We start from the raw sequence: 25,470 nt of genomic DNA on the forward strand, positions 1-25,470 counted from the left end.
ATATATATATATATATATATATATATATATATATATATATATATATATATATATATATATATATATATATATATATATATATATATATATATATATATATATATATATATATATATATATATATATATATATATATATATATATATATATATATATATATATATATATATATATATATATATATATATATATATATATATATATATATATATATATATATATATATATATATATATATATATAAATAAATATATATATATATATATATATATATATTTATATTTATACATACATACATACATACATATACTTGAAAGCGGGTCGTGAGTCGAAATAATTCGTTAGTAAAGTTTTGTTGAAATTCTTGGAACTTCTAGGTATGTTGATTAAACTCGAAACATGTGGATATAATCCAAGATTCCGACCTCACAAACAAATGAAAGAGTTTCTGCTCAATAAAAAGCTTCTCTCATCCTAGATGTCTCTAGTGAAGTACTGAGGAATTATGTTTCGAGTTTGATCAATATATCTAGAAGTTCCAAGGATTTCAGTAGTGTAATTATCAATCATGTCCACCTCCGTGGTGTAATGGTCAGCACGCTCGGCTACTGTTCTGGAGGTCCTGGGTTCGATTCCCAAGGGCGGTAAAATAAATATAAGTGATTTTTTCACTGTCATATTTATTCAATATTACCCTGGACTGGTACCTGAAGCGGAGGGCTGATCACCTTTCCTTCATGTGTAAACGATCAAGATAACACTGCGTTTATATGACGCAGTGCCCTATACACCATTGGGGTGCGGATAAGGGTTTTATTATTTTTATTAATTCTCAATCATGGGTAGAATTGGTGAATGTTACGCGTGTGTAAAGTGATCACTTAAACTAGCCTATAAATTTCGTAAGTCCCGTAAATGCCCAGACTTTCATAGTCTTCTTCATCGATGTTGACATGTCAAAAAATAATGATTTTTAACATGTATTTTTACGGGAAAACGCGTTTTATGTAACGAATTTTTTTCACAACGAACTTGCTTCTAGAACGAATTAAATTATTTTTTTTAAAGGAATAACCCGCATAGTCTCTATTAGAGACTTGTCTGGAGGTAGGATAGTAAGGATAGGGAAGGTAAATGTGAAAAATACATCACAAATACCCAGACCAATTGAAAATAAATCTTTCCTTAATTTATTTTGCACTTAATCTTATAACGCCAGTTTCGCAGTCAAGCGTCTGCCTAACTACGCCACGGCGCCTGTCATTATATATCTACTAGTTTCAAAAATTTGGACAGTGTGGTTGTCAGTCATGGGTAGAATGGTGAATGATACACGTGTGTAAAGTTATAACTTAAACCAGCCTGTAACATTTCTGTATAATGACGATAATGTCTTGAGATCATATTATTTATGTTATAGTAGCATATTATACAAAACAAGTGTGATTTTTTAATATGTATTCTTACGGAAAAATGCGTTTCATATAACGAATTTTTCGCACTACGAACTTGCTCCTAGAACGAATTTAGTACGTTGTGTAAGATATCACTCTAGTTTATTATTGTTCAACATAAAATGTGTAATTTCTTGTTGAAAGACTGCCCGCTTATGGCTTCCAGTACCTCTGACTTCCTTTCATTAAGTGTTCCTGATGGGTAGAAATAAAAATAATAAATAATTCAACGTTCTACCCATACTTTTTCCACGAATCGCTGTTTACAAAGAGAAAATTGTATTCTTTTCGTAAGAAAAAAAATCCTTTGAAGCGTTATGAAGAAGCCGATCAGTTAATGTATTTATTTTTTGTTAAGATATAAAAATAGATGAACTTTTGTAAAAACATATTGGCTTTTGAGTCGGTCGTTGACGTATCGTAAATTTCTGAAGGAATTAAAAATATATCTTTTTAAAATTAAAATGTAACTTAAATCACTATAAAATCACTTAAATATTTTATTATAACTTAATTATAATGTCTACCGGTTTTGAAGCTAACCGCTTCTTTAATCTAAGTATAAATCAGTCTTGACAAAGAAGCGGTTAGCTTCGAAACCGATAGACATTATTATTAAGTTATAATAAAATATTAATGTTGATTTTAATACAAAGTTACATTTTACAACATTTTGAGTGTGTCCAAATACTTGTTCACAAAATCTGGATTATCTCCAATTACAGGAGTTATTTTCATATTATTTTTTGACATCTCATCAAAGATGAATAAGAATATGGAAGTCTTGGCATTTACGGGGCTGACGACCGTCATAGGCTGGTTTAAGTGATCACTTTACACACGTGTAACATTCACCAATTCTACCCATTATTGACAACCACACTACTCAAATTCTCGGAAGTTCTACATATATATATGAACCAATTTAGAAACCTTGTTCTTGAATCACTAGAACTTCACTAGAGACATCTATTGGTGAGATGTAAAGAAGCTTTTTACTAAGCAGAAACTCTTTTATTAGTATGTGAGGTCCGAATCCGAAAAAAAAAAGTTTCATTTTAATTGAAAAATGGAAAATCACAAAGTTTGTGCTTAAAATATAAATTATATGTATATATTTTGTTTATTCTACCGCAAAATCGCATTTTTTTATAATTCTACTTAAATTATTTAACATACGCATGTATTGCAGAGAGTGAGGAAAAAAAGGATATAATGTAGACTGAATGCAGTCGAAATGCGATCTCTCAAAGATACGTTGAGATGGTTTGGGCACGTGAATCTAATGAATGAAGATAGAATAGTGAAACATTTTTTGTGGAGAATGTAGTTGGTAATAGAAGCCGATGAAGACGTAGAAAAATCGATATTATCGAGTGTTTCAAATGTGATACTTGAACAGAAGTCGGAATGATCGCTTGTTACAAGGTGGCACAAATTTTAATCACCTCATCGAAAGATGTTATAATTTTTTTCAAATGGCATCGTACGTCAATCATATTTTATATTTATGAACTAGACAGCGGCAATATACCTACTGAACGATAAATAAGATTAAAACAAAAACAAAAACATCTTTCGATACGGTCATTAATATTGCGCCAACCTGTATATATCGCTCACTCCTTTCAACAACAACAAAAACTTCATTTTTCAGGAGATCGTTTTTAATGTAATGAAATGTTTTAAACGTTTTTTACGTTTTTAATGTAGCGAAATGTATTAAAAATAAATATTAAACCACTTATTGAACTTTTTACTGTGCAACAGATATTTTCAGGTAAAACCTGAATGTTTTTTCTCCATTTGAAAAATGTTTAGTATAAGTATTAAAGTTTAGTATAAGTATTGTCCGCCTCCGTAGTGTAATGGTCAGCACACTCGGCTACCATTCTGGAGGTCCCGGGTTCGATTTCCAAGGGGGGTAAAATAAATATAAGTGATTTTTTCACTGTAATATTTATTCAATATTACCATGGGCTGGTACCTGAAGCGGAGGGCTGATCACCTTTCTTTCATATGTAAACGATTAAGATAACACTGCGTTAATATGACAGTGCCCTATGCACCATTGGGGTGCGGATAAGGGTTTTAAAAAAAAAAGTATTAAAAAAAAAACAATACCTTTTTTCAAAATGCAAAAACAACACTTTCTGCCCTGTAGCGGGTAAATATTAAGTTAAAAATATGCCGATTTTGCTGGGGTATAGTACATTTTCTGGGCATTCCGAAAACTTGCACAACTTGATGATTTTTTATTTATGACGTTCTTGAAAGGAGTGAGCGATATATGCACCCACATTGTGTGTATAAAAGTTGAACTAGAAAAGGTGGCCATAGGCCTGACGGCGCGCGATGTTCTCAGTTGTGCATGTTCTTCAAACATGCACAACTGAGATTTTTGATACATGACGTTGTTGAAAACAGTGACCGATATGAGGAGATGACGTGGAAGAGGCGAAAATCGTTAGCAAAGACATTCTATCCTCTCTGCATACCCCTACGACGATGATAGTTAGTCAGTTAAGCTAGTTGTTGAATATCCTTCCGAGCAAGCATTCCTTACATGTACCTCTTAAGATATTTTCTTAGGACTGCCACACATGCTGTTCGCTTCCTGCGGCCACTTGAAAAGAAATGAAGCTATCGCCTTGTTCCAATTGCGATGCATTATTGGTTACTGTAAACAAATCGTGAGTTATGCTTTTAGGAACTTTATGAGCGAGACACTTAACACCCGGATCCATGTTAACCGTAAACAAATGAAAATAGCTTGAACTCATTCACTTTGGGATGAATTAGGGGGTTTTATGCGTCTTTCTAATGAAGTCGATCTTAACCTCTTGAGGCTGCGTATTTAAATTTGTTTTCTTAATTAAATAGAAAAATACATTTTTTTAAAAAGTAAAGCTGAAACTGTTGTTGCGGCAGTTTGTTGTGGGTTCTTTAAGTAATCTTTCAAACAAAGTATAAACAACGATTGCTGCGATAGAAAATGATACAAAGTGCATGGAAACACATATCTTAGTTGATTTTAGGATAATTTGTGGTATTTACCAAGTAAATGTAGAATTAATAAATGTGGTATTTACATAGTAAAAATTGAATTAAAATTTTATATTTTCTACCATAAAGTGACTGCCGAATCAATTAACTAATGAAATATTCAACAAAGAGGAATATTGATAACATATCCAACAACTATGTATTTTGCACAAAATTTTTAGTGTGTCAAAATACTTGTCCACAAATCTGGATTATCTCCAATTATAGGAGCTATTTTACATATTGTTTTTTGACACCTCAAAGTTTTTTTTTTGCATACCACTTTCCAATTACATGATTTTATATTTTTATTTATTCATTTGAACTTCATGTACATGCTTAAAAGTAATATCTTCCAACCAACCAAAAATATTAAATATTTCCTGTCAAGATACGTTTTACAATTAAGATAACGCCCCAGTATCACAATACAGTGCCCCGTGCGTCATTGAATATATACAAATGAGAGAATAAATAACTTTAAAAAATAAAAATATACATATATTTAAATATATATTTTTCTTAACCCTTTCAGGCTGAGTGTTCGGTTCATTAAAAGTTAACGATAAAAATAAGCTTTAACGATTATAGTAAATTACACTTTAGTTGCGACATACAATAAATTAACGCGTATTCGGTCAATTTTATCGTTCAAAGCGTAAGAAAGTTGCCAGTAGCCCTTATATTTTAATAACCCATTATTCCGTTAAATGCACTCTACAGTAACCAAATTCCAGTCGTATTAGTGCTACTTAAACCACCATGACGCCGTTACTGCTGCGGTAGACAAAAAGGATGGAATGCCATAGTCCTACATTCCTTAGCATCCATACGTCTAGTCATACATGCTTTCCTGTTAGACTTTTGACTCGAGCAAATATAAAATTATATTATTTTTAGACATGTCAACATAGATGAAGGAGAATATAAAACACAGTGTTTGATATTGGGTAATACATCCAAAATAAAACACGGTTTTTGTTGGATTGAATTCTACATTTATTTATGTATATTTTAATACGTGACGCGTTTCGTCTTCTTAGGACATTATAAAACACAGTGTTTGATAATATCCTAAGAAGACGAAACGCGTCACGTATTAAAATATACATAAATAAATGAAGAATTCAATCCTACAAAAACCGTGTTTTATTTTGGATATATTACCCAACAATTCAACATAGAATTCTACCAACTGTCTGCAGTTACAATAAATAAGTTTTATTGTGTTTACCCGTAATTGAATAAAGGTCTAAAACTATAATTAAGGTGTACTAGAAATCCTAACCGATTTGGATCAAAAGATTTTTATAAATTATTGTATTGTGCAAATTTGGTTCTTTGGTCATAAGTTTGCCGACCACTGATGTAAGTTAAAATGAAGATAGATGAGGAGATATACATTTTTAATTCATTTATTACATAAAATGTATACATTTATTTAAATCACAATTTTAAACATTTTTTTTTAATGCAGAGACCCGCCAAGCCACCTTGTGTGTTTTGTCGGTGGAGTACTTTTTGTATCCATTTTTATTTGTTTTTATCCATTTTAACCTAATATACACACAAAAAGAGAGAGAAAATTAATAATATAAATATTATTTTTCGACATCTCATCAAAGATGAAGAAGAATATGGAAGTCTGGACATTTACGGGGCTTACGGCTGTCATAGACTGGACTGAACAACAAACTAGACAAAAATATCAGACATCTCAATAGTACTCAACCATGATAAACAATTTTGTCTATAAAAAGCATTATTTACTTTTTGGTAAAAAGTAATATGAAATTACTAATTAAATTACTAAATAATTTAAAATTACTGCCGGTACATGGAATATTGTGGATGAGTATCATCGTTGAACAACAAACTAGACAAAAATATCGAAATCTTGTAGTACACAACCATGATACACGATTTACACACAACGAAGGTTTGATAGTCACAATAATTAACAATAAGTATGGGAGTCGAACACTGCAATACATATATCGTTTCAATTTTTTTTAATTTGGTGCCAATGGATGTTAGAGGTCAAAATAAAATATGGAACAAAGGCAAAATAAAGGAATGGGTAAATTATCAAGAGTTAATTTTATGAAAATTGTAAAATGTATATATTCCTAATTTTTCTCTCTTTTTGTGTGTATATTAGGTTTAAATGGTTGAAAACAATAAAAAATGTATAAAAAAGAACTCCCCCGACAAGACACACAAGGTGGCTTGGTGGATCTCTGCAACATTTTTAAAAATATGTTTCAAATTTTGATTTAAATAAATGTATACAATTTATGTTAATAATAAAATAAAATAAAATAAAAAAGTGCCTTCTCGTTTATTTTAATTTTACCTTACATCAGTGGTCGGCAAACTTATTACCATAGAGCCAAATATGCACAATACAATAACTCAAAAAATCTTCAAAGCCAAATCTGTTAGGAATTCTAGTACACCTTAATTATATTTTAAGACCTTTACTCAATTACGGGTAAACACAATAAAACTTGATTTTACGTCATATATCACAAATGGTCAATTTTTGGTTGTGCATGTTTTCAGAATGCCCAGAAAATGTACTATATCCCTGCAAAAGCGGCATATTTTTAACTAAATATTTACCCGCTACGGGGAAGAAAGTGTTGTTTTTGCATTTTGGTACTGTTTAATTTTTTTTATAAATAAACTAAATATTTTTCAAATGGAAAAAAAACATTAAAGTTTTACCTAAAAAGATCTGTTGCACAGTACAAAGTTCAATAAGTGGCTTGATATTTATTTTTAATACATTTTATTATATTCTTAAACTTAAAATACGATTTACTGAAAAATCAAGCTTTTTTTATTTATGACGTTCTTGAAAGGAAGAGCGACATACTAAGAATTTAATTAATTTGATGAAAAAAATCTTTTCGAAGTAAGAACACTACTTATGGCGAATAATGTCCTTCCATCTCCTTAGACAGATTGATCAAGTCAGGTTTCTATGTCGTTATTTTTAGCACATTTCCAGCTTTTCGTCAAAAAGACGATATCTCAGTTTGCTTTTAATAAGGATCTTGCTTGTTAAAGATTGTTTGCATGGATGCGTAGAGTTGAAGAGCCTTCCTGTGGATATTTATTTTTTTTATTTTTATTTATTTCAAAACATATTACATATAATACATAAATCATATATACGTGTAATATTCCCGATGAGTAATTTCTATTTCTCATTTTGGGACATGGGATGAAGGTTAATAAGACTGGAACACAAATAATACAGTGATAAATTTATTTAAATAACCTAAACTAATACTAATACATGGCAAAATATGAAAACAATAAACAGGTATAATAAATAGGCACAAGAAGCATATTTTAAAGAAATAAATGAGAAAACACAAGGTAAGAAGCATATTTAAAATAAACAAATGAGAAAATATAAAAAATGAGAAAATATAACAAATGAGAAAATATAACAATTGAGAAAATATAAAAAATGAGAAAATATAACAAATGAGAAAATATAAAAAATGAGAAAATATAACAAATGAGAAAATATAACAAATGAGAAAATATAACAAATGAGAAAATATAACGAATGAGAAAATATAACAAATGAGAAAATATAACAAATGAGAAAATATAACAAATGAGAAAATATAACGAATGAGAAAATATAACAAATGAGAAAATATAACAAATGAGAAAATATAAAAAATGAGAAAATATAACAAATGAGAAAATATAACAAATGAGAAAATATAACAAATGAGAAAATATAACGAATGAGAAAATATAACAAATGAGAAAATATAACAAATGAGAAAATATAACAAATGAGAAAATATAAAAAATGAGAAAATATAACAAATGAGAAAATATAACAAATGAGAAAATATAACAAATGAGAAAATATAACAAATGAGAAAATATAACAAATGAGAAAATATAACAAATGAGAAAATATAACAAATGAGAAAATATAACAAATGAGAAAATATAACAAATGAGAAAATATAACAAATGAGAAAATATAACAAATGAGAAACTATAAAAACATAAGGAAAAAACAATATAAGAAAATAAGACTAATCACTACATATATTATATATCTTTCCATAAAGTACCTTCTCAGATCATTTATTATGGATCCCCGAATGGGTTTTATTTTATATATGTCAGGCAGCTGGTTAATTTAGGTATTGGCAATATAATTTAAGGACCTTACTCCAAATTTAGTAGTGTTTATCGGCTCCACATGTATTTTGTTATGTCCTCGTGTATTATAATTATGAATTTATTCTTTAAAAATCAGTATGGTGTTGCTGTGAGTCGTTTTAAACACTATTTAAAGCATTGTATTTGTAACATTTTGAGTGTGTCCAAATACTTGTTCACAAAATCTGGATTATCTCCAATTACAGGAGTTATTTTCAAATAAATTTTTTGACATCTCATCAAAGATGAAGAAGAATATGGAAGTCTGGGCATTTACGGGGCTGCTAATATAAGAGTTTCTGCTTAATAAAAAAGCTTCTTTACATCTCACCAATAGATGTCTCTAGTGAAGTTCTAGTGATTCAAGAACAAGGTTTCTAAATTGGTTCATATATATAGAACTTCCAAGAATTTGAGTAGTGTGGTTGTCAATAATGGGTAGAATTGGTGAATGTTACACGTGTGTAAAGTGATCACTTAAACCAGCCTATGACGGTCGTCAGCCCCGTAAAAGCCCAGACTTCCATATTCTTCTTCATCTTTGATGAGATGTCAAAAAATAATTGTATTTGTAATCTCATAAATTGGTAGAATGTCAAAAAGTATTATGTTAGTTTGTTTTGAATATTGAAAGCATTAACTTTGTGGATCATATTGATATATTATTTCGAGAAATAAAAATACTTTGTGTTTTGATCCACTCACATTTTTATTAACCAACTAGTTTCGGCAACAACCTGTTGCTCTCTTCAGGGTTTAATTTATGACAGTCATAAATTAAACCCTGAAGAGGGCAACAAACAGGTTGTTGCCGAAACTAGTTGGTTAATAAAAATGTGAGTGGATCAAAACACAAAGTATTTTTATTACTCGAAATAATATATTATGTTAGTGCTGAAATAAATGTCTTTTACATGACTTTTTGTATCGGCGCCGCGCTTAAAAGGTCATGTGGCTTCCGAGCCACACTTTGATGACCTGTGGGCCACATACATGGTGTACCGACATACTTTAGTGATCATATTATGATAGCCACATTTGGAGAATGTCCAAACGTACCCCTAAGGGATGTTTTGTGCATGTGAGTACCACGTAAATGTTTAAAACGGTCGTTTCCATTCTGTTTTTCAAGTGCCTTCCCCAAGTCTACTAGAATACTTAGGTTTGAAAAACTGAGGGTCATGTATAAAATTGTGTTTGCATATTTAAATTATTCAGCTCAAGGCTTGCAAACTATGCATCCCCGAGTGCCTTGGCTATTCTCATTTCGATATCTCAGCATGGTTGAAGAATGATAATTAGGGCGTCTGGTTATATAAGTACCATAGAACTATCATAACATGTATTGATTAATGTCTTACATTACGGAGATTATGACCTGTCATAGGCTGGTTGTACTCTCAAATATATGAAAACAGAGCTCAACCGGCTGCAGGAGAAGCCGCACGTGTTGTCAGCTCAGTTTGTTGAATAAATGTTTCTTATCATTTTTTATCGTTACCTTTCAATAACTCTTTGTTTGTATATATATATATATATATAAATATTTATATATATATATATATATATATATATATATATATATATATATATATATATATATATATATATATATATATATATATATATATATATATATATATATATATATATATATATATATATATATATATATATATATATATATATATATATATATATATATATATATATATATATATATATATATATATATATATATATATATATATATATATATATATATATATATATATATATATATATATATATATATATATATATATATATATATATATAAATATATATATATATATATATATATATATATATATATATATATATATATATATATATATATATATATATATATATATATATATATATATATATATATATATATATATATATATATATATATATATATATATATATATATATATATATAAATTTATGTATTATTTAAATCAAAAAATGCAAAAACGTTAAATGTTACCTAAGTTTAATGAAAATTTTGTAGCGGGCTACTGATAATCCCGTCTTAGAAAAATGTATGTTGAGATGGTTTGGGCACGTGGATCGAACGAATGAAGAAAGAATAGTAAAACAAATTCAAGAGGCGAATGTTGTTGGTCATAGAAACAGAGAAAGACCGAGGAAAACCTAGCATGATGAAGTGTTTCAAATACTTGGACGTGATCAGGTCAGTAGTCGAAATAATCGGCGGGTATGTACGAGGTGCTGCATGAATGTGGAATAGGCGAAGATTGTTCTCAAAGACTCATTGCTGTGACTTTTTTTTTCTCTGCCTACCCCTTTGGAAAGCAGCGTGACGGATAGTTGGTTTTTTAATTAAATTTAAATTTAAAACTTGTTACCATATGAGTGAGTTTCAATCGTGAGTATTCCGATCGATTGATAGGTTTTGCCACGTGTAATGCTATAGACATTGCTTTGTTCAAATTTTTACGCGTGGATGGCAAGCGAAATCTGCATATTTTCATCAACGTTGTCGTATTGTTCGGCTTAAACAATGCGAATTAAATTATTATCGACGGAATTTTATACAAATACGACAGTACTTAAAGTGTGTAAAATTTTTTTTGTTTTCAACACTGGGCTTGTTAACATAGGAGATATTTATATATTGATGATAGTAACATAATTTCGTCCGCCTCCGTAGTGTAATGGTCAGCACGCTCGGCTACCGTTCTGGAGGTCCCGGGTTCGATTCCCAAGGGGGGGTAAAATAAATATAAGTGAATTTTTCACTGTAATATTTATTCAATATTTAAACGCTGGACTGGTACCTGAAGCAAAGGGCTGATCACCTTTCCTTCATGTGTAAACGATCAAGATAACACTGCGTTTATATGACGCAGTGCCCTATGCATCATTGGGGTGCGGATAAGGGTTTTATTATTATTATTATTTAATTACATATCAATATATTGATACTACATATTAAAATATGAAAACCTACGTATCTAAATTTCGTCTAACTTTTGCTTTGTTTTATTTTTACTTTTAATTCATTTGACATATCACTCACTCCTTTCAAGAATGTCATAAATCAAAAAACTTGATTTCTCAGGAGAACGTTTTTAAAGTTTTAAAATATAATACAATATATCAAAAATAAATATCAATCCACTTATTGAACTTTTTACTGTGCAACACATATTTTTAGGTAAAACCTGAAGGTTCTTTCTCCATTTGACAAATATTTAATATCTTTAAAAAAATAATTAAACAACACATTTTCATCAAAGTGCAAAAACAACACTTTCTCCCCTATAGCGGGTAAATATTAAGTTAAAAATATGCCGTTTTGGCCGGGATATAATACATTTTCTGGGCATTCCGAAAACATGCACAACTGAAAATTGACGATTTTTGATTTATGGCGTTCTTGAAAGGAGTGAGCGATTTGTGAAAAATTGTAATTGGAATGTTACAATTACCTGTTTTATTTGTTAAGCATTATTGTAAATGTATTTATGTTAATGTTCTGTTAAATTTCTAAGGAAATTTAAAATAAAATTAAATAAAATAATAATAAAATAAAAAAAATTATAACAGCATCACATAAATGATTAAAAAAATAAAACTGTGGTAAATGTTTTTTTATCATTCTTGAATTTTCAGCAAACCTCTAAGGTTCATATGGTATATTTTTCATTCCAACCTTTATCCGCACCCAAATGGTGCATAGGGCACTGCATCATATAAACGCAGTGTTATCTTGTTCGTAAACACATGAAGGAAAGGTGGTAAGCCCTCCGCTTCAGGTACCAGTCCAGGGTAATATTGAATAAATATTAGAGTGAAAAAATCACTTATATTTATTTGACCGCCCTGGGCATCGCACCCGGGACCTCCAGAACGGTAGCCGAGCGTGCTGACCATTACTTAAAGGAGGCGGTATAGCTTAAACTTACGTAGATAATATGTAATATCTGGTTATATTTTATAAATTAAGTATAATTTCATAGTACATTACGTACATACATTTTTTTTCATCTGAGATTGTATATGGTATGTACGTTATATAAAATACTTCATATGGTATATATGTCATATAAAATCTTCATCCTGTTAAACCATTATTTCTCTTGTAAACAACCATTTTTCTGTATCCAATGTGTTTGAAACCAATATAAGCGCAGCTCGTTGCGTTTCGCTTTACGAAATTAAGGGTATATTTTTTTTCAGCCCTCTTGGAAAACTCGATAGGGGTGGCCGGCTGGGGTGTGCGCCTCCCTTGCTTCCTGGGCGGCTCGGAAGGAGCTCATCTTGTCATTTGGTACAAGGAAGGACACAACAAGACCATATATACGTGAGTACAAATATATTTCTCAATATTATTAATATTTCATCATGTAGGAAAAGAAGCAGAGGAAGACCGAGAAAAACATGGCACGATCAGGTATGCCAAATACTTGAAAGTGGTCAGGTTAGGAGTCGTAACAATCGGCGAGTATGTATGAGGAGATGCATGAACGTGGAAGAGGCGAAGAATGTTTGCAAGGACAGAGTGGTGTGGCGCTCTATTCTCTCTGCCTGCCCCTGCGGGGAAGCGGCGTGATGGTTAGTTAGTTAGTTAGTTTTTTTTAATAATATTTAAAACATTTACTTTGTGGTTAGTCATTTTTACTTTTTTTACAAATTTTTTAATAATATTTGTATATAGCCACTCACCGATACTCACTTCTGTGAGTGGTTATATACTAATATTATTAACATTTTTGTAAAAAAAAATAAGTATATGTATTTCATTAAATTCTGTCTCTAAGAAATACAGGAAAATCCCTTTCATTCGTCTCATTTTTTATATATAGATTTGGCGTTTTTGTACAACTCTATTTTAATTTATGTATTAAATGTTCGCCTCCGTAGTGTAATGGTCAGGACGCTCGGCTACCGTTCTGGAGGTCCCGGGTTCGATTCACAGGGGGGGGGTTCGAATAAATATAAGTGATTTTCTCACTGTAATATTTATTCAATATTACCTTGGACTGGTTACCTGAAGTGGAGGGCTGATCACCTTTCCTTCATTCGTAAACGATCAAGATAACACTGCATTTATATGAATCAGTACCCTATGCACCATTGGGGTGCGGATAAGGGTTTTAATAAAAAATAATAATTAAATGTTAAATCAGACGCTGATTTCTTAGAGTCCATTAAGTTGTATTTTATTGTTAAAACATATCAAAAATAAATTCGTTCTATAATGCCTTAATTAGGTGAAATAATTGTCGCAAAATTTATTTTTTATGTGTTTTTTACACATGAAGAACCTGTCATTGGAATTTTATTTTTTAAATTTTATATTTTATTTATTTAGAAATTAAACAGAACATTAACATAAATACATTTACAATAATGAATAACAAATAAAACAGGTAATTGTAATATTACAAATACAAAATTTCACAAATCGCCCTCTCCTTTCAAGAACGTCATAAATCAAAAATCGTCAATTTCCATTTTTGCATGTTTTCGGAATGCCCAGAAAATGTTTTATATCTCAGCAAAAGAGGCATGTTTTTAGCTTAAAATTTACCCGCTACAGGGCAGAAAATGTTGTTTTTGCATTTTGAAGAAAAGTTATTGTTTTATCATTTTTTTAAAATATATTAAATAATTTTCAAATGGAGAAAAAACATTAAGATTTTACCTTAAAAGATGTGTTGCACAGTAAAAAGTTCAATATTTGATATTTATTTTTAATACAGTGTGTTATTTTTAAACTTTAAAAACGTTCTCCTGAAAAATCAAGTTTTTTGATTTATGACGTTCTTGAAAGGAGTGAGCGAAATGTTAAATGAGTTATAAGTAAACAGCGAGAATAAAATATAGCAAAAGTTAAGAAGATTACTAGGCAGACTTAATTTAGGGCTAAAGTAAAAATCCTTCCATGTTTTTGTGACTTCATCTTTGATGAGATGTCAAAAAACAATTAATTATTAATGAAGTACTTTGTAAATTTAAATTGTATATGATGAAATAAATAAATAAATTTCCTATTGAAATTTCAACCCTAACGTTGTAGTTCACATATTATTTGCAGGGTTGAATACTGCATATAACTTTACTATTATTAATACGTTACATATGTTTTGAAATCTTTTTCTTCATACACTGCAACTCGCGGTAAGTTCTGATCTCAGTTTACAAAGTTTGCATGAATTTCAAAAGCTTGCGAGTGCATTGGATCGCCTAAACTACGTTACCGGATGTAACGTTATCTCAGAACTGGTGAAACTTTACGAAATCTTAATAATTCTGAACAAACAAGACGTATGTTTCCACTACGCTAACTGCACACGACTTGCAAAAGAAAATACGTGTGAGTAGGGTTATGCTAAACTCAGACAGCGAAATATATGATAATATTACTATTTATATATATATATATATATATATATATATATATATATATATATATATATATATATATATATATATATATATATATATATATATATATATATATATATATATATATATATATATATATATATATATATATATATATATATATATATATATATATATATATATATATATATATATATATATATATATATATATATATATACCGAGGGTTGTGACCCTTATCGAAGCTATGACTCTATGGCTCTATAATGCAGTCACAGTTTATGGAATACAGCTTATCAAATTGGGTAGGTACGTCATAGACTATCTTTTGGTAATAGAAAGTCTTATTCTCCGTGTTATTCCTCATCACTGAGGGTTGTGTCCCTTGTGGAAGCAATGACTCTTCTCCAGCTATCCCTTGACTGCGTTGCACGTAGCGCTCCAACCACCGAGGTGCCTGCTGCCGCCTTAACTTTATCGGTCTATCGTGTGGGGATCTTCCTATCTCTCTTTTCTCCTTCAGGCTACCGATCACAATCAGTGGTTCCATGTTATCATCAATGTGTTTAAAGAACTAAAGAATCCGTCCGGTACAGACATTGGCCAGAGTCAAGCCATCCAAGCCTTGTTCCTGGCGAATGGACTCGTTGGTGTGTCTAGCTGTCCATGGGATTCGGAGCATGCGCCTCCAACACCCCATTTCGAAAGTGTGATTTTTTCTCCTTTTCATTAATATTATTTGATCTTAAAAAGCAATTAAGGAATTTGCGAAGGAGAGATCAGCGTCTTATCGCCATTGCCAAACGTGCCATGACTAAGCTAGACAAAATCTGAAAAGACCGGGGTGTGAGTAACAGCGACAAGAGCTAAAGCTTGTCAGGAGTTTGGTCCATTCCATTTTACCCTATGCTGCTGAAACATGGACCATAAAAGTAGCAGAAAGGAGAAAAATTGACTCATTTGAAATTTGCTGTTTGACACAAATGCTCTGAATCCCATGGACAGCTAGACGCACCAACAAGTCCATTAGTCGGGAGTTGCACTTGTATGGTTTGACTCTGGCCAGTGTCTGTGCACGACGGATTCTTCAAGTCTTGTCGCTAAATACGTGTCATAATGGATTTTATGAAAAAGTGGTGTTTACCAAGTAAAACTTAAATTAAAAAGGATATTTAATACCACAAAGTGATTGCCGAATAAATCAATGAAAATGTTTTGTATTTGTACTGTTGTTGATACTAAACTTATTTTTTACTTGTTTTTTTCAGGTGGGACAATCGACCTCCATTGAAGCACGCTAGTCACTGGTCTGCGCCTATGTTGGGTGGAAGAGCCCATTTCTCTCCACCCAATACCCTGGTCTTCACAACCTTAAGGTAATATATACATATATATATATATATATATATATATATATATATATATATATATATATATATATATATATATATATATATATATATATATATATATATATATATATATATATATATATATATATATATATATATATATATATATATATATATATATATATATATATATATATTTGGCATCTCAACATGGACGAAGGGTAAATCGTGGGTGTACTGGAAATAAATGTCAACTCCAAAATAAGCCATTTTCACTTAATGATGCATATTATCAATTTTTTAACGTTCAATAAACTAGCAAAATAATTTGAAATGTCAAATATATATATGTGGTTTTAAAAGTAAATTCAACTTCAATATTAAAGGCGGATATTTTATTATTGCTAAAAGCTTTAAATAACTGGGTTTATTCAAACAGGGATTTTAGAGTTAACGTTTTTTGCCAGTATACCAACGATATGTATGTAAGTCTGGATATTACAGGGCTTACGATCCATATAAGAGTGGTTTAAGTGATCCTTTTACACACGTGTAACATTCACCATTATGCCCAGGATTGACAACCACACTTTGCATGATCAGGTACAATCGAGTCAAGATTATATACAGTGTAGACGTAGTAGACCCTAAAAATCAGTTTTTGATTTTAATATTTAAAATACAAAGTAATGACTTGTACCAATAAACCGCGAAATCAATAAATAAAAATTAAATTTGAATTCGTTAAAATAAACAATGAACCTATCTTTTTAGTTTAAAATTTGAAAAATTTGGCTTTCAAAACTTCAATCGTTGCACCGTGATATTTGGCTCTGTTGACTTACGAGTTTGGCTACCAATGACCCAACCCACAATATCCGATCTGTACTCACGTAAATCGACCTAACCTTAACTAACCCATTGACGACTCGTCTCCCAGCTGACCATTCCATACTAACAAGGCAATCAACATGTTCAATTCCAATCCATCTCCGTTAATTCGTCTAGTAATTGCATCCTACACCTTTGAACCTAGCCTTCATAAAATTATTGATTTACAATATTTTGAGTGTGTCCAAATACCTGTTCACAAATCGCTCACACCTTTCAACAACATCATTCATACATAAAAAAAACTTGATTTTTCAGGAGATCGTTTTTTTTAATTTAAAAATTTAATAAAATGTATTAAAAATACATATCAAGCCACTTATTGAACTTTTCACTGTGCAACAGATCTTTTTAGGTAAAACCTAAATATTTTCCTCTACTTGAACAATATTGAGTTTATTAAAAAAATAATTAAACAATACCTTTTCTTAAAAATGCAAAAACAAAACTCTCTGCCCTGTAGCGCGTAAATAATTAGTTAAAAATATGCCGCTTTTGCTGGGATTTACTACATTTTCAGGGCATTCCGAAAACATGCACTGATTTTTGGTATATGACGTTGTTGAAAGGAGTGAGCGAAATGTGGATTATTTTATTCTTAATATTATTAATATTTAAAGCTTTATCTTTACGATAAGTTATTTTTACTTTAATATTTAAAAAAAATATATTTGAAATATTATTGTATAACCACTCACCGAGATTTTTATGCCTACATTCGTTTGAAAAATATATAAACCCTTGATGGATGTGATCAGAGGAATCTTTGAATATGTGAAACATGATTCGTTGATCATTCGTTCATTTTATTATGAATTTAATACATTAATCATTTCCAGGGCCGAAGATGCTGGAGTATACAGATGCAGAGTTGATTTTCATAAGAAACCGACCAGAAATACGAGAATATTTCTGAAAGTCATTGGTAAGCATTACAAAAAAATATGCATTTATTTCAACAATTTTTATTACTTTTTTAATATTTATTATTATTTATGGTTTCAAAAGTTTTTTAAATAATTTTAATTTGTTTTCTAGACTTTCTACTTTTAAAATCATAAAATTAATAACGTAGTTCTCTCCAATAAAGAGACCAAGGTCTTGTGGTTGAAGAGGGACTTACACTTATTATTTATTATTTATGTTTGTTGGTAATATAATTTATCTTAATATATATATATATATATATATATATATATATATATATATATATATATATATATATATATATATATATATATATATATATATATATATATATATATATATATATATATATTGGGTTGATGCAAAAGTAATGACCGTTTTTTATGATCCCAAGTAAAAAAAAAATTTTCCATGAATTATGAATAGTATCTTCTTTTTTTATGATTCCATTGTATAAAGGATGCTTTCCCTCTACTTTCTATTCAGTTTTGGCCTGGCCAGAGTTCAGTAATAACCCCTTGTATTTTTTCGAAATGTCGTTCGATAAAGTGCATTTACGTCATTGTTTACTTTATGAATTCCGTAAAGACAATACCGCGAGTGTGGCAACCAAAAACATTTGTGAAGTGTACGGAGCAGATGTCATCAAAGTTTGACAGGTACGAAGATGGTTTGCAAAATTCCGATCTGGAGATTTTTCACTCATTGATAAACCACGTACCGGGCGGCCATTGAAGTCTGATGAAGACGAATTAAAAGTCATAATTGACACCAATCCACGTCTAACCATCAGAGAGATTGTGTCAATGATGGGAGTCAACCAAACAATCGCATTAAGACATTTGAAGCGTATGGAAATGGTTTCGCGGTACGACGTTTGGATACCTCATCAATTGTCGGCTGCCAATTTATTGGATCGTGTTTCAACGCGCGTTGCTTTGAGTGCGAGACAAAAACATGAACCTTTTTTGCATCGTTTGGTGACGGGAGATGAGAAATGGGTCGTGTACAACAACGTGACAAGAAAAAGACATTGGACTATACCTGGACAAGCCCCATTAACAACTTCGAAGGCCGAAATCCATAAAAAAAAGTTATACTTTGTGTTTGGTGGAATAATAAGGGTATTGTGTAATTTGAACTCTTGGAACACGATAAGACAAGTACAGCAGAACGATATTGTCAGCATTTATCCAAATTGAACATGGTCCTTCAAAAGGATAGACCAGAATTGGTAAACAGAAAAGGGGCAGTGTTTCATCACGACAACGCGCGACCACATGTGGCTATGATGACCCAACACAAGCTAAATGAGTTAAATTGGGATGTTATCAAGCATTTACTGTATTCTCCAGATCTTGCTCTTTCTGAATTTGATTTATTCCGATCACTGCAAAAAAATTTAAATGATGAAAAAAATTATTCAATAGAGCAGGTAAAAACATCCCTTACTTCATTTTTCGCATCAAAATCCACGGAATTTTATACTACTGGTATTAATAAGTTGATAGAAAGATGGGAGAAGGTTATAAGAACTGATGGAAATTATATAATTTATTAAATAAATAATACACAAGAAAAAAAAATTAAAAAAAATATATGTAAAAAAACGGTCAAAACTTTTGCATCAACCCAATATATATATATATATATATATATATATATATATATATATATATATATATATATATATATATATATATATATATATATATATATATATATATATATATATATATATATATATATATATATATATATATATATATATATATATATATATATATATATATATATATATATATATATATATATATATATATATATGAGAAGTAGGCATAATGAAATGTAGAGAAAACAATCGTACATCGAATGCGGTTTTCCTGCGGAGCAAGCTTATATATATATATATATATATATATATATATATATATGTATATATATATATATATATATATATATATATATATATATATATATATATATATATATATATATATATATATATATATATATATATATATATATATATATATATATATATATATATATATATATATATATATATATATATATATAAATAATTTTTTTTCTTTTCTGATGATGGAAGCGTAATGGTAAGCGTGTTAAGCTACCACACTGGAGGTCCCGGGTTCGATTCCCAAGGGAGGGAGTGAAAATAAAAATGATTGATTTTACACTCAAATATTTATTTAATGATACCTAGGACCTGGGCCTGTTTATAAAGAAAAAAATAATTTTGTATTTTTTTCTACCAATATTTTATTTGACCAGTAACCGGGTTTCATCGTTATAGTATCGGTAATTTCAAAACCCGGTAACTGATAAAATAAAACAAAAGTTGACAAAGCTATAAAGATATTTTTTTTATTTTTTTTTGGTTGGTTTTAGGATGTTAAATTGTTTAGGACTCAAAATCTATACAAAATTATCAAACCTTTAAAACTAAATTTAAAAAAACAAATAAATCTCACCCCTGCAAAGACTCCATACTAAGGAAAAAAAAGTATTTTTAATTTTCTTTGTTTATAAAAAAAAATTGTAAAACGAACTCCCTCTCTAAACAAAAGTATCTACTTTATTAGAGAGGTAGAAACGTTATATTTAAAATGTTTTGTATATTTACCAACTATTTTGTATTATTTAATTATGTATTTTGTAAAAAAATCAATAAAAAATATGTTAGGAACGATATGCTACAAGGACATTAGATGCAGATAAAGGAAGAATAATGTATATGTGGTTCAACTACCATTGGAGTTATGGGGTTTTCTCTAGAACAGTCCAGGGATTAAGCCTTCTTCCTCTAAAACACTGTTATCATGGGTTCTAGCGACACTTTGCATACCATAAAATAGTGATAAATATAAAGAATTCACCTATGGGTCCGTACACTGAATATACAGCCTATATCACGGCCGTAAACCCCATACTTCTCTCTCGCTAGAGTTTACTATCGTTTTATGGGTGTAACTCTCACAAAACTTGGTTTAGACTCGTAACTCAGAATGGTGAAATCTGTTAAAATAAAAATGTATGTGTGTATTTGTTCCAAATCTTAAACCTCCTTAACCTATCCGGCTCAAACAGGGGTATTGAAATCCCCCATGTATACTATGAATTTTAATCGATAACTTTAGTATTAAAAGAGTATTTGATTACGCATTTTTATCGATTATTGCGCGGTATGATCGATAATCCTGAAATTATCTGGAGCATTGGTCTGTATGTTCCCGAATGTTACCTAAGACAGCGTCGGCATAGATTGTTTGACATTCCTATATAAAGGACCAACCAGCCGATGGTTATGCCTGTAGGAAGAGCTACCGCAATGTTTAACAATATCTCATTGGATATTGATCTGTTCCATGTGTCTGAAAGAGTTTTCCGAAACGGGATTCTTCTACACCTTTAGCAATAGTTCTTGCATATATTTTATTTTAATGTATTTGTAATGTATATATTAATTGAAATAATTAAATAAATGAATAATAAATAAACATAAATAAATAAAGAGCTATTTTTTGTGAGGTCAAGGGATCCTGCATCCCTTATGTCACTGCGACCATATTAGGTCTATTGTGACCTCCTTCTGTATCACAGCTCACTCTCAAGACCTACATGAGTCATGTAACTCACGACCTGTCTTAATGGTAGGAGCTTCACCTTCTCGGAGTCCAGTAGAGGCCCTCCAAAGATGTGACTTCGTGCGAGCGAGTGCGTCACAATTATAGAGAATGTGGATCGGTGTTTCGTTATCCTCCATACAAAATCTGCATACTGGGGAGTCATGTAGTCCAATTTTGGTCATGTGTTTCCTCAGTCTGCAGTGTCTTGTCAAGGTCCTGGTTAGGATCCTTATTTGGTTTATTGCTAAGCTTTAGAGCTTCTGTGGTAAATTTCTGCATATAACTTACTCCATATTTTTCTGTAATCTTAAATATAATATTAAAGGAATTTTCCCTTTTTTATTTTCATAACTTGAAATCGTTAAATGTTTCAAAATATTATTTTTTACATCTCGACACAGATGGAGAAGAAAATGAAAGTATGGGCGTTTACGGGGCTTACGACCGTCATAACCTGGTAAAAAATAACTCCTATTATTGGAAATAATCCAAATTTGTTATAAAGTATTTGGGCACATAAAAATCATTTTGTAAAATTTAGTAAAAAAATAAAGTTGCTAAATTAACAAATACTTGGCTTAGAAATAATATTCAGAGTTTCAATGGGTTTTTAGCGTTCGTCACCGCCATCAATAATAAATTGAATCTTGATGGTGTAGGCTTCTACGCTATAGAATTCACTGTAAGTACCGAATCCTTTGGACTGCCCCACATACATCGGACGTTGTCACAATGCAGTGGTTAACGCGCTGTCCGAGCAGGCATGGGGTCTCGAACAATATAGGGCGGGGATGGCGAACCTATGGCATGCGAATGAAGAGAAAAAAATAAAAGTGATTTTAGATTTTTTTAATGTTGAGATTTACAGACGATAGTTTTGCTTGTATTCTATAAAAGCTACCAGATATGAACCCGATATAAAAAAAATCTGCCCTTGCATCTAGCATCCAACACCAAAAATTTCAATTATGATGAAGTTTTATGGTAGAAACTGACCGGAGCATTTCGTCGTAACGTAACGTCGTAACTTCGCTCGCGGCGAGCATCAGCGAGTATCCGAGACTATGGATGGAGCGCTCGGCTCGCTGTACTGACTGCCTGAATGCTCGCATCGTGAAATAAGAAAAATCTGCGATGTTGAAGATGTTGAGGGAAGAGAAAGAAGACGTTTCTGGAGAAATCATGTGGGAAGAGCGAGTTCGGATCGAGTGGTGAGGATAGCAGCGGACAGCAGCATAAGCGGAATCAGCCCCTCACGAAGACCACCTAAACGATGGAGGGATAGCTGGTCTTCCACCTCCCAAGAGCGGACCGGAGAATGACAGGACATAGTCCGAAAAAAGAGAAAGAAGACAAAAAAACTACAAAACACATTTGTGTCGAACAAATGTGTTTTTAGTTTTTTCTAAATATCATCTCACTCTCACTATTTCTTACCATTGGTGGAAGAGCATTCCACGCCATCGCCCCGCAACAGCAAAGGCACGCACGCCAAATTTAGTGCTCTGGTTGCGAGCTGGTAAGATCACTTTGCCCATTGCAGTTGTTGTAGCCGATCGAAGCTATAGTCGCCTTTCTTCCAACTGCGTCACACCTCTACCTTCTCCGAACAACTTCTAAGTGTGTTATTTTCAAATTTTAAACTTATCTGTATTCCTTTGATTTTTTCAGTTCCTCCTATTCGCATCGAAGTGTTGGATGACCTGCATCAACCTGTGGAGACGAAAACAAGACCTTACAAAGAAGGAGAGCTTGTCCATCTTACTTGTCTACCGTTTGGAGGTAAGAAGTCTACCCTTAGGATGTGTGATAACTTCCATTTAGAACATACCAGTAATAGCACGTTTATTTTACCTTCTATATATCGTAGTCATACAGGAGAAAGTGACCAAGTGCATTGTTGTACAAAACCGTGATCATTGACTATTTGATATCTTACTAGCTTAATATTGCCCTGAAAAAATCCCAAATTTTAAACTTGGAAGTATAATATATTGACTTGTTAAAAATGACTAACTGCATCGGTGTTTATTTTTTTGACGAGCAAAGTGACTTAAATGGCCCTTCTGAGCATTTTACTCTGAGAGTTTTGGTAGTTGGTCATTTTCTCCTGTACGACTACGATATGTATATATGGAGTCAAAGTATGGTAGAGTCGAGCGGCTGAACTGTACGGCTTTACCTTTTTTTAAATTTTCTATACAATATTTTTTATATGCATTATAATTAATAATTGCTTTGTGTACTAAAATTAATAAAATTAATAAAATTGGTTTTAGGAGAAAACTATTTATCTGATTAATTTATAAATAATTAAAAATAATATTTAATCCCTTTTTATTGCAAATTTAAAAAAATTACGACCCAGCCAAAAACACGAGAGACCGTGTCTGGTTTCAATACTCCTATACACCGAATGCAAAACCTCGGCTATGATTTTGCGGACCATATCGATATCTGGAATATGTCACTTTTTAATTTTAAAGCAATAATACAATTTTCACCCAAAATAAAGGTTTGATAGTCCCAAGAATAAACAATAAATATGGCAGTCGAACACTGCAATATATCGTTCCGAACATTTTTAATTTGTTGCCGACGGATGTTAGAGGTCAAAATAAAATATGGAGCAAAGGCAAAATAAAGGAATGGGTAAATGATCAAGAGTTAATTTTATGATAATTGTAAAATGTATATATTCTTAATTTTTCTCTCTGTTTTGTATGTATATTAGGTTAAAATGGTTAAAAACAATATAAAAAGTATTCAAAAAGAACTCCACCGACAAGACACACAATTTAGCTTGGTGGGTCCTTGCAAAATATTTTTTTTTTGTTTTAAAATATTTTTAAAATTGTAAAAAGAAAAATAAAATAGCATTCCATCACGCACTGTCAGTTAAGCTAACTCTATTAAGCTTTTATTTGCTTTAACTGAATTCAGTGCATAATTTACATTATTCTCAGCATTTACTCTCCTTTCCATATCGTTTTCAATCTTTCCATCCCTAGAAAAAATAATTAAACATAATAAAGGGGTTTTTAAGTAAGCATTACACAAAATTATAATTCTCAACATATTCCGAAACGTTTTTAAATGGCGGCACGTTAAAAGATTAACTATAATTTAAAGTGTTTATTTTTTTACGAAGGCTCTTCAGAGAGTCTGATTCTCGACAACATTATTTCTCCGTAATGTGAGTTACTTAAAACTAATGAAGTTACTTAAAGCATACCACTTAATGACTTGTCGCTTTTAATTAAGCAATTTAAGTACCTTCCCCTTCAATGTTTCATTTCAATGCCTTCTATATCAAATGCAAGGGGCGCCTTATCATCAACGCCAATTTGGTCATTTTGTGTAAACCATTTAAACATTGGAACAAGGACGAAATAAAGGAATGGGTGAATGACGACAAGTTAAAGATTGTCCTGACGAAGAGACGGGTACGTCTCGAAACCGGTAGGCATTAAAAATCTCGGTGAGTGGTTATATACTAATATTATTAACATTTTTGTAAAAAAATAAATGAGTAAAAAT

The 25,470-nt window shown here is 30.7% G+C and overlaps 1 protein-coding gene across 1 annotated transcript in view; it reads left to right on the forward strand.

Moving 5' to 3' along the window:
* Window positions 1-25,470, forward strand: part of LOC148301261 (protein turtle homolog B-like) — a 96,561-nt gene that overhangs the window by 18,164 nt on the left and 52,927 nt on the right. The window contains exons 2-5 of the mRNA XM_088273536.1: window positions 12,939-13,062; window positions 16,379-16,486; window positions 18,193-18,278; window positions 23,602-23,712. Coding sequence (XP_088129662.1) covers window positions 12,939-13,062; window positions 16,379-16,486; window positions 18,193-18,278; window positions 23,602-23,712 — 429 coding nt within the window. The remainder of the gene's footprint in view (window positions 1-12,938; window positions 13,063-16,378; window positions 16,487-18,192; window positions 18,279-23,601; window positions 23,713-25,470) is intronic.

This window comes from Brachycentrus maculatus, unplaced genomic scaffold (genome assembly GCF_059751285.1).
Source record: "Brachycentrus maculatus isolate JH-2025_06_01 unplaced genomic scaffold, ASM5975128v1 h1tg000588l, whole genome shotgun sequence".
NCBI lineage: Eukaryota > Metazoa > Arthropoda > Insecta > Trichoptera > Brachycentridae > Brachycentrus > Brachycentrus maculatus.